Source organism: Rana temporaria, chromosome 3, assembly GCF_905171775.1.
Source record: "Rana temporaria chromosome 3, aRanTem1.1, whole genome shotgun sequence".
NCBI classification, from domain to species: Eukaryota; Metazoa; Chordata; class Amphibia; order Anura; family Ranidae; genus Rana; species Rana temporaria.
In genome coordinates this window covers 480,849,568-480,863,496 of record NC_053491.1, presented here as the reverse complement: position 1 = coordinate 480,863,496, position 13,929 = coordinate 480,849,568, and the positions used below count along the sequence as shown (strand labels likewise).

The 13,929-nt window shown below is 43.8% G+C and overlaps 1 protein-coding gene and 1 long non-coding RNA gene across 2 annotated transcripts; both read left to right on the top strand.

Moving 5' to 3' along the window:
* The first annotated feature begins 2,203 nt into the window (after positions 1-2,203).
* Positions 2,204-6,794, top strand: LOC120931028 (beta-1,3-galactosyltransferase 5-like). Its single transcript, XM_040342151.1, has 2 exons — positions 2,204-2,789; positions 5,420-6,794. Exons 1-2 carry the CDS (start codon positions 2,207-2,209, stop codon positions 5,875-5,877), a joined length of 1,041 nt encoding a protein of 346 aa, XP_040198085.1. The 5' UTR covers positions 2,204-2,206; the 3' UTR covers positions 5,878-6,794.
* Positions 6,795-10,341: 3,547 nt separating this feature from the next.
* On the top strand, positions 10,342-11,652 carry LOC120931027. Its single transcript, XR_005747802.1, has 2 exons — positions 10,342-11,512; positions 11,555-11,652. It is a non-coding gene; the product is annotated as an uncharacterized LOC120931027 (long non-coding RNA).
* Positions 11,653-13,929: the final 2,277 nt, after the last annotated feature.

Below are 13,929 nucleotides of genomic sequence, written 5' to 3'. Positions count from 1 at the left end.
CGGTACAGTGTGAGAGGAGAGGGAGGGGGGGGGGGATCGGGCGGCAGCAGCAGCTGCCGCACTGTGGGCTGGATCTGTGACAATTGCAGTCACAGATCCAGCCATCCCTGCGCAATACTCTGCAAAATAAAAATAATGATGAGTGCAATACTCTGCAATACCCCACCCCATACTCTGCAATACCCCACCCCATACTCTGCAATACCCACCCCCCCATACTCTGCAATACCCACCCCCCCATACTCTGCAATACCCACCCATACTCTGCAATACCCCCCCCCCATACTCTGCAATACCCCCCCATACTCTGCAATACCCCCCCATACTCTGCAATACCCCCCCCATACTCTGCAATACCCCCCCCATACTCTGCAATCCCCCCCCATACTCTGCAATACCCCCCCCATACTCTGCAATACCCCCCCATACTCTGCAATACCCCCCCCCCCATACTCTGCAATACCCCCCATACTCTGCAATACCCCCCCATACTCTGCAATACCCCCCCAATACTCCGCAATACCCTCAATACTCCAATACCTTGCAATACGTCGCCCATGGGGATTTTTAAGTATCAACGTTTGGCACAATTTCACGAGCGTGTGCAATTTTGAAGGGTGACATGTTGGGTATCTATTTACTCGGCGTAACTTCACCTTTCATATTATGCAAAAACATTGGGCTAACTTTACTGTTTTGTTTTTTTTTAAGCACAAAACTGTTTTTTTTTTAAAAACACGCGTTCAAAAAATTGCTGCGAAAATACCGTGCAAGATAAAAAGTTGCAACAACCGCCATTGTATTCTCTAGGGTCTTTGAAAAAAAAGCATATATAATGTTTTGGGTTTCTATGTAATTTTTTAGCAAATAAATGATGATTTTTACATGTAGGAGAGAAATGTCAAAATTGGTCTGGGTGCTCCAGAACGCCTGATGGTGCTCCCTGCATGTTGGGCCTCTGTATGTGGCCACGCTGTGTAAAAGTCGCACACATGTGGTATCGCTATACTCGGGAGGAATAGCAGAATGTGTTTTGGGGTGTAATTTGTAGTATGCATATGCTGTGTGTGAGAAATAACCTGCTAATATGACAGAAACTAGATTTTTTTTTTTTTTTTACAGAATTTTCAGTCTTTTTTCTTTTATAGCGCAAAAAATAAAAACCGCAGAGGTGATCAAATACCACCAAAAGAAAGCTCTATTTGTGGGAAAAAAAGGACAAAAATTTCAGATGGGTACAATGTTGTATGACTGAGTAATTGTCATTCAAATTGTGAGAGCACCGAAAGCTGAAAATTGGTCTGGTGATTAAGGGGGTTTTCGTGCCCAGTGGTCAAGTGGTTAATACTGTACAAGTGGAAGGGACTCAGGGAGAGCTAAATGTCTGTGGGTTAGGGGTGAAAATTATTTGCCTTGCCCCGGGCGCTGACAACCCATGATACGAATTTTTTTTTACTGTCAGGGGTCCCCACAACTTGGGAAATGTTATCAAGGGGTCACGGCACTAGGAAGGTTGAGAACCACTGACCTAGAACCTCGGCATGTGGGAACATTACATTTCAGGTGCATCAAAACAAAAGGTGAGCACAGTCTTTTAGTAGACATCTTCAGAAAGCAGTCACAGTAGAAGAGCGTGTTCCCTGCCAACATGCTGCAGAGAAGGACTCTTGCTTGATGTGTGGAAGCTCTGGTCTCTCTACAGAGGTCCACCACACGCCCTACTGCAGTGATGGCAAACCTGGCACCCCAAATGTTTTGGAACTACAATTCCCCGCAGTGTAGTTGAGCATTGTGGGAAATATAAACATCTGGGGTGCCAAGGTTCGCCATCACTGCCCTACTGAGATCAACCTATAGCTGTGCAATATGTAGCTTTTCATGCTCCCTCTTGATTGGAGAACTCAAGCTCTGACTCAGAAGGGGGTGTGTCAGACTTCTCCAGAGAGACCACTGCTTCCACACAGGGAGCAAGGGTCCTTCTCTGAAGTTTGCTGGCAGAGGACAGGCCTTTCTACTCAGGCTGTGGCTATTATGAAGAAAACCAACTGGCTGATTGAAACCGAATGTTCAATTCAGGATTAAACAGCTGTTAAGAATAATAATAAAATAAAGAAAAGGAAAACAGGACATGTATGTTTCAAAATGTAAATTGATTAAAAAAATGAATGATTGTATTCAATTTCTTGCTGTCTCCATCCAGGGCATAATGAGACATAAGAGTATCCTCCTAAGCGCCTCCTTGTTTTCCATCACGACTTTTCTAATGACGAGATGGATCGTGAACACCAAGAGCAACACCCAAATGATGCAACCTTCCCCAACACCAGCCAGAGCGCCGCTCCCTATAAAGAGGCAGTCAGTAACCCTGTCCAGTGGCACCTACACTTATCATCTGAACCTAACCAGGTTTGAGGCGGAGTTCCCACAACTACAAAGTTACAATTGCACACTCATCCAGGAGCCAACCCAAGAGGAACAAGGAGCAAACAACCAAAAACTTCTGATCCTGGCGGTGAAATCCCAACCCAGTACTGGGGCAAGGAGGTCAGAACTACGGAAGACATGGGCTAAGGAGAGAGAGATAAATGGATACAGAATTAAACCGATATTCTTGTTGGGAAAGACGGATGTGAAAGGATATATGGAAATCGTGAAATATGAGAGCCAAGAGCATGGTGACATTCTACAATGGGACATGAGTGAAGGACACCATAACTTGTCCTTGAAAGAACAGTGTTTCTTGAAGTGGATGTATCTCAAGTTACCACAAGTGGACCACATTTTTAAAGGTAGGTGCCCAGACCAGGCGCACTAAAGTATTTCCAAACAAGCAATTTAAAGCAAGCACTTCTGTAATTATGGACTGTAACGGAACCCCAAATGGGACAGGGGTTAACGCTGTTTAAGATATTCCATTCCGAACCCAAGACAGCTATCGACACTCCACAATCCGGCGAACACGGCCCATACGAATTTCCCCAGTAACGAGACACAGCTCTGTTTGAGGTTCAAAACGAATAGACTCTTTATTGAGAAAATCAGGCTCTTATATACAGTTAGTAAACAAAATGAACAATGACTCAACTCCACCCACATCATCACACAATGAGCCCAATACACGTCTTTTTTGGTAGACATTCTGGCACCATCTCTGTCATAATTTACATTAGCTAATTAACTAATCATTTACCCAGACAAGGTGACTCCGAGATATGACCTTTCAAAGTAGACATCCTGGCTCCTCTCACCTGCTATACAATACACATTCTTTTAGTAGACATTCTGGCATTTAGGCTGTCTGTTAACTTGCAATACACACATTATCATCAATAGACCTTCACACAATATAGGGTCAATTAGCACAACACAATGGAAGACCCTTAGAAGCCATACTAGATTCATTTACATCACAACAGACGACATTAACACCTAACAGTATGTGTTCCCACATTGAATGAGTCACTTTTTCAATTAACCTGTTGAGTTCAGAATCAACAAACAGTAATTAGTTCTTTAATGATATCCTGGAATATATTGTGGATAACAGACCCATGTTAAAGCAATCCGAGATATGTCCATTATTTCCTGGCTCATACTTTGTAAGAGCTTCTGGATTCCACGGGCCCTCCTGTTACATGGACATTGTGGAGAAATTCATCCTCAAAATTCATAAGAGGCACTGCTTAGCTCTTTTGCTATTACTTTCTATGGAAGCGGGATGTTGGCAGCCTGACAGTCCTGTATAATTCTACTCTACAAAGTGCTACATGCTGTTCGTAACCAAATGAAACCAATCTTAGGCAATAAAGTGGTAGTAAATTCTGTTTTATCACTTATACCTACAGGTATGCCTACCTATAGGTACTGTGAATATCTCCTAAATTCTGAGTATCTCCATTTACAGTTCAGCTATATAGTGGTGAGGGAAGGGGCATCTGAGTCACTTGTGCACTAAAGCCTGTGCCTGCCCGAGTCAAAGGCCCCTCCCCTCTCCACTGTACGACTTAATTACTGGCCGAAGGGGGCAAAGAGAGATGATGCGGGCACTAGACGTGTGCATTCGTTTTCGTCCGAATGCATTTTCGTAAAAATTTCAGGTATTTTCGTTATCGTTTTAACAAACGATAACGAAAGCACAGAAAACGAAAACCGAAAGATCCGACGTAAACAAATAGTTTATTTTCGTTTTCGTTGCAGGGGAATGTGCCTAACCTTAACTCTATTAGTCTAATATTATTCTACATAAAGAGAAAAGATTCGATATTGAGAGAAAAGATTCGACATTATAGACATGAAGAAGAGTCGACATAGAGAGAAAAGATTCGATATAGAGACATGAAGAGAAGTCGACATAAAGAGAAAAGATTTGACACAGAGAGACATGAAGATTTGACGAAGTAGCTAAAAACATACGATCGCAGCAAGCGGACATTTATGGTGAAATGCCCCGCCCACAGGATATAGAACTATTCTAATGTTGGTTGACTAGTAATAATAATTAATAAATATAATTATTACTAGTGTCATACAATATTAGAACTCTTCTATAGCTTGTAGGCGGAACATTCGACTGGAAATGTATGATTGCGGCATTGTACAGTTTTGTTGCTCCATCAAATCTTTTTTTTTTTTTTTTTTTAAAGATTCCAGCGTTTTCGGGAGTAACTAAATAAATGTATTTTTTGGACGAAAACGAAATTCGAAACAAAATATTTCAGTTTGCAGATGTCTAGCGGGCACCACAGAGCTGCCAATCAACCCTCTGCATAGTGAATAGCCGGCCAAAGAGGCAAGGGGATGCCAGATCTGTGGCCCCCTCCCATGGTGGTGGAACACCAGGGCCTGGTTGCATATGCAACCCTTGTAACCATGCAGCATGTAACTGCTTCTTATTTCTGTGCCCCTCTGGTGTATGGCTGTTTGTGTGCTGCTTTCTGCCTTGCCTGTCTTTGCATCTATACCTCAGCAGCCTCTCACACCTCCCCTCTCCTGTGTGTCTATGTCTCTGCAACCTCTCACCCCTCTCCTATCCTGTGTGTCTATGTCTCTTCAGCCTCTCACACCTCTCCTCTCCTGTGTGTCTATGTCTCTGCAGCCTCTCACCCTCTCCTCTCCTGTGTGTCTATGTCTCTGCAGCCTCTCACCCCTCTCCTCTCCTGTGTGTCTATGTCTCTGCAGCCTCTCACCCCTCTCCTCTCCTGTGTGTCTATATCTCTGCAGCCTCTCACCCCTCTCCTCTCCTGTGTGTCTATGTCTCTGCAGCCCGGTGGGGAGAGCTTGCAAAGATGTGGTTACACACGAGAGAGAAGTTTTTATCAATAAAATAATATGTCTTTGCATTCTAAATATATATTGTAGATAGATAAAATATATGGTTAATGATCTTCATACATAATAAGTGACTCTTTTCTCCCTACAGTTGACGATGATGAATTTGTGAACCCAGACGTGATTGTACAGTATATTACAGAATATGGATCCCCAGATACAATTCATGGTTTTCACTATCATAGGCCACCTGTCATGCGTCAGACCAAATACAGCATCACAAAGAGTCTGTACCCTCAGGAACATTATCCAGCTTTTGTCTCCGGTGGCGGTTTTCTGTTCCCAGGAGCCTCAGTGACCGGCCTGTACAACGCCTCCCTTCTACTCCCTGTATTCCCATTGGATGATGTATATTTTGGATTTCTCACCGTGGCGGCCAACCTAACCTTTCGACATGACAGTCGCTTCTACGTGAAAGGATTAAAGTACGATGTGTGTAAGTACAAAGAAGCCCTGGTGGTCCACGGTATTAATGAAGAGAACATGGCACGGATATGGCAGGAAGTACAGAACAGCGAATGCCACAAGGTCAAAGTCACGTCAAGCTGACGGACAGACGTACAGACAAGGGACTGCAACAAACGGGGTGGGAAAAAACTCATTGCTCAATACAAGGAGTAAAACACATCTGACTGGATGGTGGAGGCTAAATAATGGATCCATGTTTTTAGAATATTATTCATTATTTATGGGAAGGCAGAGTGGAAGGTCCTTATGAGCCCCATATTGTGGCATTATTATAAAGGCGATAGTTGGCCGAGCAAGTATGGTGTCCGATGCCTGAGGCCCTTTCTTTGATAAGACCTCTAAATTATGTGGTTACTGCCTGTACTGAGCGCCATTCACATTTCTATAGGACAATTATCACAATTTTGTTTATTTTTAATCATATGTTCAAATGTCTATTCACGTTATTTAACCACTTGCCGACCGACCAACAGTAATTTTAGTGCTGACTGGGCACGCTATGTACCAGTGCATCGCCCCGCTCATGCGCACTGTGCAAGCCCCCCTGGGGCACGCAGAAGCATGATCTGGGACTGCTGTGTCCACTAGACACAGCAGGTTGTGGTGCTCGGTCTCGGGCCGCTGTGACCGGCCCCAATACCACGTGATCACTGTGCGATCACATGTTACTTAGTAAACACTCATGAATGGAATCTATTCATGAGATCAATGTTTACTACTGTGTGATCTGTGATTGGTCACCAGTGATCACATTGCACCTGGGCCAATCACAGTACCCCGTACCATCTGATAGCTGTGGCCAATCACAGCATCACAATAGGGAAAAAATAAGTCATGAATGTAAGTCAAAAAAGAAAGAAAAAGAAGGTTTGAAGGCTTTGAGTATTTGCTGTACTGTAGAAGCTAGGCTTTGAGCTAGCTGCCATGAAGAGCCTAAGGCCTTGTACACATGATAGGATCGCCAGAGGACACCGGTCTGAAGGACCGTTTTCATCAGTCCAAACCGATCGTGTGTAGGCCCCATAGGTTATTTAACCTTCGGTCAAAAAAAATGAGAACTTGCTTTAAAATTGAACCTATGGACTGGTAACCGATAGGTCAAAAACGATCGTTAGTATGCAAAAGCATCGGTTAAAAACCTGCGCATGCTCAGAATCAAGTCGACGCATGCTTGGAAGCATTGAACTTCGTTTTTTCCAGCACGTCGTTTTTTAACTGATGGTATGTACTCATGACGGACCATCAGTCAGCTTCATATGTTAACTTAGGACAACGGTCCTTCAGACCGTTGTCCTCTGGCTATCCTATCGTGTGTAGAAGGACATAGAGGCTTGAGATGTGACTAGGGACGAGTCTGCCGACAATTGTATCTAGCCACACATCAACTCTCCCATAGAAACAATTAAGAGCTTTGAAAAACCTCAATACAGTGGAATCTTGGATTACGAACATAATCCGTTCCAGGACAATGCTCGTAATCCAAATCACTCGCATATCAAAGCGAGCTTCCCCATAGAAGTCAATGGAAACGAAAATAATTCATTCCACATTGACTTCAATGGCATGTGGCCAGAGGTGGGGGGGGGGGGGCTGGAGAGACTCGGAAAGGCTCCAGAATGGAGTATTTCCAAGCATTTACGAAGGGCTCCGAACGGCTCCGCTCGGCTCTGGTGCCACCCCCACCTCAGGCCAAACGCGGTACTGCACACCGCTGTGGCTTGAATCCTGCTTGTTTTGCAAGACAACACTCGCAAATCGAGTCAGGATTAAAAAAAAAACAGTGCTCGAATTGCGAAATGCTCCTTAACCCCGTTACTCGTAATCCGAGGTTTCAATGTAGTCTGTTTATGCCCAGAAGAAAATGATCAGTAATAAATACTATTTTACTAATTTTTAGATCCCGATATAAAAATCAGATGTTACTTTAACTCCAAGTCTGAGCCCCTCTACCAAATTCACTAAATAGATAAAAGTTTGTGGCCACCAGGCCATCACATCTGTAGGAGCTTGTTGGACATCCAGTTTCAAAACCAAGGCCGTTAATAGGGAGTTTCCCCACTTTTTGCAGATTTAACAACCTCTACTCTTTTAGGAAGGCTTTCTACAAGATTTTGGAATAAGTCTAAAGCTGCATACACAAGATCGGACATTCCGACAACAAAACCGTGGATTTTTTTCTGTCGGAATGTTGGCTCAAACTCGTGTTGCATACACACGAACACACAAATGTTGTCGGAAATTCCGAACGTCAAGAACGCGGTGACGTACAAGATGTATGACGAACCGAGAAAAATGAAGTTCAATGATTATGAGCATGTGTCGAATTGATTCTGAGCATGCGTAGAATTTTTGTGCGTTGGAATTGGCTACAGACGATCTGAATTTTTAACAATAACTTTTGTTGTCGGAAAAATTGAGAACCAGCTCTCAAACTTTTGTTGTCGAAAATTCCGACAGAAATGTCCGATGGAGCCTACACACGGTCGGAATATCCAACCAAAAGCTCACATCGAACATTTGTTGTCAGAAATTCCGACCCTGTGTACGCGGCATAATGCTCCAATTCATTTAAAGGTGTTCAGTAGGGGTCAGGTCAGGGCTCTATGTAGGACATTTTGAATTCCTTCACACCAAACTGGTCAAACCATGACCTTATGGAGCTGGTTCCATTCATCTGGGAAGGCTTATCACATAATTTTGAAGTGTTTCTGGGAGAATTTGTGTCTAACCAGCCAAAGGAACATTTGTCAGATACGAATGTTAAATGACAAGACTTGGTTTACAAAAGACATTCCAGTTCATTCCCAAAGGTGTTCAGTAGGGTTGAGGTCAGGGCTCCATGTAGACCACTCAAGATCCTCCACACCAAACTGGATGAATGCAATCAGCTCCATAAAGACATGGTTTGACCAATCAGCCAATGGAACATTTGGCAGATACGAATGCTAAATGAGAAGACCTGGTTTACAATTGATATTCCAATTCATCCACAAAGGTGTACGGTAGGGTTGGGGTCAGGGCTCCATGCAGGCCACTAAAGATCCTCCACACCAAACTGGTCAAACCATTAGCTAGATTCACGTAGGGTGTCCTAACTTTGCGGTGGCGTAGCTTAGCGTGTTTAGGCTACGCCGCCGTAAGTTAGCGAGGCAAGTACATGATTCGCATAGTACTTGCCTGCTAAGTTACGGCGACGTAGCCTAAAGCGGGCGGGCGTAAGGGCGCCTAATTCAAAATAGGCTGAGGGGGCGTGTTCTATGTTAATTTGTGTTGACCTTACGTTATTGACGTTTTTTTGGAACGGCGCATGCGCCGTCCGCCTACATTTTCCAGTGTGCATTGCGGCAACGTACGCCGCACGGGCCTATTGATTTTGACATGGACGTAAATGACGTAAATCCCTATTCACGGACGACTTACGCAAACAACGTTAAATTTTCGAATTTCAAAGCGGGAACGCCGGCCATACTTTAACATTGCCTACGCCTCCTAGGGGCAGCTTTATCTTTAGGCGGCCTATCTCTTACGGAAACGACGTAAAATTTACTGCGACGGGCAGACGTACGTTTGTGAATAGGCGTATCTAGTGATTTACATATTCTACGCCGACCGCAAGGGAAGCGCCACCTAGCGGCCAGCCTAATTATTGCACCCTAAGATAGGACGGCGCAAGCCGTCGTATCTGAGATAGGTTTAAGTGTATCTCTGTTTGAGAATACACTTAAACTTAGGTTGGCGCAGATTCCGAGTTAGGTCGGCGTATCTACTGATACGCCGACCTAACTCTTACTGAATCCACCTACATGTCTTTATGGAGCTAGTTGCATTCATCTGAGAAGGCTTTGCACACAGTTTTGAAGTGTGCCTGGGAGAATCTGGGCCGGATTCAGATAGCATTTACGCCGACGCATCTATTGATACGCCGCGTAAGTGCTACGAAGCGCCGGCGTATATCTTCTTTCTGTATTCAGAAAGCTAGATACGCCAGAATTTCCCTGAGATCCGACCGGCGTAAGTGTCTTACACTGTCGTACCTTAGGCTGCATATTTACGCTGGCCGCTAGGTGGCGCTTCCGTATATTTCCGCGAGCAATATGGAAATTAGGTAGTTACGCCAATTCAGAAACGTACGTCCGCCCAGTGCATTTTGTTACGTCGTTTACGTTAGGCTTTTTCCGGCGTAAAGTTACCACTGCTATATGAGTGATATACTATGTTAAGTATGGACGTCGTTCCCGCGTCAAATTTTGGAAATTTTACGTCATTTGCGTCAGTCGTTCGCGAATAGGGCTGTACGTAAGTTACGTTCACGTCTAAAGCATTGACGATTTGCGGTGTAATTTCGAGCATGCGCACTGGGATTTTTTCACGTTCGTAAAATACGTCATATACGTGGAGTCTCAGTGAATTTAAATAAAACATGCCCACATCATCCACATTTGAATTAGGCGGGCTTACGCTGGACCACAGACGTTACGCCGCCGTAACTAAGGGCGCAAGTTCTTTCTGAATACGGAACTTGCGCCCTAATTTACGGCGGCGTAACGTATCTGAGATACGTTACGCCCCGCGGAAAGACACACCAATGTATCTGAATCCGGCCCTGTGTGTCCATTCAGCCAAATGAACATTTGTTAGGTACGAATGGTAAATGAAAAAACTTGGCTTACAATTGATGTTCCAATTCATCCCCAAAGGTGTTCAGTAGGGTTGAGGTTAGGGCTCCATGCAGGCCTCTCAAGTTCCTCCATACCAAACTGGTCAAACCATGTCTTTATGGAGCTGATTGCATTCATGCAATCAGCCAAAGGAACATTTGTCAGATACGAATGCTAAATAAGAAGGTTTAAAATTTACATTCCAATTCATCCCCAAGGTGTACAGTAGGGTTGTGGTCAGGGCTCCATGAAGGCCACTGAAGATCCTCCACACCAAACTGGATGAATGCAATCAGCTCCATAAAGACATGGTTTGACCAATCAGCCAATGGAACATGTGTCAGCTACGAATGCTAAATAAGAAGACCTGGTTTACAATTGACATTCCAATTCATCCCCAAGGTGTACAGTAGGGTTGTGGTCAGGGCTCCATGCAGGCCACTCAAGATCCTCCACACCAAACTGGATGAATGCAATCAGCTCCATAAAGACATGGTTTGACCAATCAGCCAAAGGAACATTTGTCAGATACGAATGCTAAATGAGAAGACTTGGTTTACAATTGACATTCCGAATCATCCCCAAAGGTGTACAGTAGGGTTGAGGGGCTCCATGCAGACCACTCAAGATCCTCCACACCAAACTGGTCAAACCATGTCTTTATGGAGCTGGTTCTATTCATCTGAGAAGGCTTCCCCTACAATTTTGAAGTGTGTCTGGGGGAATTTGTGTCCATTCAGCCAAAGGAACATTTGTCAGGTACAGATATTGGATAAGAAGACCTGACTTACATTCCTTGTTCCAATTTATCCCAACAGTGCTCAGTAGGGTTGAGATCAGGGCTCTGTGTAGGCCACCCAAGTTCGTCCACACCAAACTGGTCAAACCTTGTCCTTACAGAGCTGGCTCCACTCATCTGGGAAGGCTTCCCACTCAATTTTTTTACTGTGTCTGGGGGAATTTGTGTCCATTCAGCCTAAAGCACATTTGTGAGTTCAGGTAGTGTGATGTTGGAAGAGAAGACCTGGCGAGCAAGTGATGTGTTCAGTAACTTTGAGGTCAGGTCTTTGAGGTCAGGTCTTTGAGGTCAGGTCTTTGAGGTCAGGGCTCTGTGCAGGATATTCCATTTCCTCCACACCAAATTGGTCAAAGTCTTTATAGAGCTGACTTTGGGCACAGGGGCACAATCCTGCTGGAAGAAAAAAGGACCCTAATATAATTTTTTTCTATTTTTTTTAGGTTTTTCTAAAATGATAGTTACATACAAATTGTGCTTAGCAGAGTTTTTTATTAAAAAAAATCTATCCCAAAAACAAGATCACTTGAACTCACCATAACAGCATTGATGCCGCCACTGTCCATATTTATCTTCAATGTCTAGAGCTCCCAACCTGTGGCGTAGCGTAGGTTGTCCGTGCCTGGGGCGAGGCAAGTCATTTGCGCCTCCCTGACCCATGGACTTACCTATTTTCAGCTAGCTCCAATCTGGTCACATGATCCACTGTGTGAGACAGCGGTGGCTGTAGGGAAGAGGAGAGTGTGCTTGATAATGACGGGTAAAGCCTGGAGTGGTGACATTATGCATATGTCCCTATGTTCCATCTGTTGTTGGTGCTCCCTCCTCTCCACACTTGTGACAGCGCCCCTCAAAATTTTGCACCCGGGGCGGTGGCCCCCCTGGCACCCCCCACTCTACGCCACTGCTCCCAACTATTGAATTTTCAGGGGAAAGAAGGTATATTGACTCCTGCACTGATTTCTAATGTTCTTTAGTACTACTATTGTTCTGCTCTAAAATGTGAATATTTATGGAAAGATGTTTTAGTTACTTTATAATATTACACTGTGTCAACTGTTCTGAATTTTAATAAAGATTCTATTTTTCCATAAACGTTTCTGTGTATTCTTGTTAGTACAGTAGTCTCTTTTTTTTTTGTTATTTAACCACTTAACCACTTAAGCCCCGGACCAATATGCTGCTAAATGCCCAAAGGCGTTTTTACAATTCGGCACTGCGTCGCTTTAACAGACAATTGCGTGGTCGTGCGACGTAGCTCCCAAACAAAATTGGCGTCCTTTTTTCCCCACAAATAGAGCTTTCTTTTGGTGGTATTTGATCACCTCTGCGGTTTTTATTTTTTGCGCTATAAATAAAAATAGAGCGACAATTTAAAAAAAATGCAATGTTTTTAACCTTTTGCTATAATAAATATCCCCAAAAAATATATAAAAAAAAATGTTTTTCCTTAGTTTAGGCCGATACGCATTCTTCTACATATTTTTGGTAAAAAAAAATCGCAATAAGCGTTTATCGATTGGTTTGCGCAAAATTTATAGCGTTTACAAAATAGGGAATAGTTTTATTGAATTTTTATAAAAAAAATGTTTTACTACTAATGGGGGCGATCAGCGATTTTTTTCATGACTGCGACATTATGGCGGACACTTCGGACAATTTTGACACATTTTTGGGACCATTGTCATTTACACAGCAAAAGATGCATTAAAAATGCACTGATTACTGTGAAAATGACAATTGCAGTTTGGGAGTTAACCACAAGGGGGCGCTGAAGGGGTTAAGTGTGACCTCATCTGTGTTTCTAACTGTGGGGGGCGGGGCTGGATATGTGACGTCATTGATCGCCTTTCCCTATATCAGGGAACAGACGATCAATGACAGTGAAGAACGAGGAAGCTGTGTTTACACACACCTCTCCCCGTTCTTCAGCTCCGGGGACCGATCGCGGGACTTCTACGGCGATCGGGTTCGCGGGTCCTGCGGCCGTGGTCACGGAGCTTCGGACCGGGGCGCGCGCGCGACCCATGGCTGGGCACTTAAAGAGGACGTACAGGTACGTGCTTGTGCCCAGCCGTGCCATTCTGCCGACGTATATCTGCAGGAGGCGGTCCATAAGTGGTTAACTGACAAGTGCGCGGTCGTGCAACATTGTACCCAAACAAAATTTGCCTTTTTTCCCCTCAAATTTAGCTTTTTTTGGTGGTATTTGATCACCTCTGCAGTTTTTATTTTTTGCGCTATAAACAAAAAAAGATAGAAAGTTTTAACCACTTTAATACCGGACACTTATACACTTTCCTGCCCAGGCCAATTTTCAGCTTTGATCGCTGTCGCAATTTGAATGACAATTGCGCGGTCATGCTACACTGTACCCAAAAATTGTTTTATCATTTTGATCCCACAAATAGAGCTTTCTTTTGGTAATATTTATTCACACTTGCGATTTTTATTTTTTGCGCAAATAAAAAAAGAACAATTTAAAAAAAATAAAAGGTTTTTCTTTGTTTCTGTTATTTTTTTGTAAATAAGTGTGTTTTTCTTCTTTAATGACGGGCACTGATAAGGCAGCACCGATGGGCACCGATGAGGTGGCACCAATGAGGTGGCACTGATGATGGGCACTGATAGGTGGCACTGATGGGCACTGATAGGCGGCACTGGTATGTGGCACTGATA

Excerpts from the sequence above, each read along its gene's own strand:
- LOC120931028 (XM_040342151.1), top strand. The coding sequence starts at position 2,207 with ATGAGACATAAGAGTATCCTCCTAAGCGCCTCCTTGTTTTCCATCACG. Across the intron at positions 2,790-5,419 it reads AGTGGACCACATTTTTAAAG|TTGACGATGATGAATTTGTG; the intron begins GTAGGTGCCCAG and ends TTCTCCCTACAG.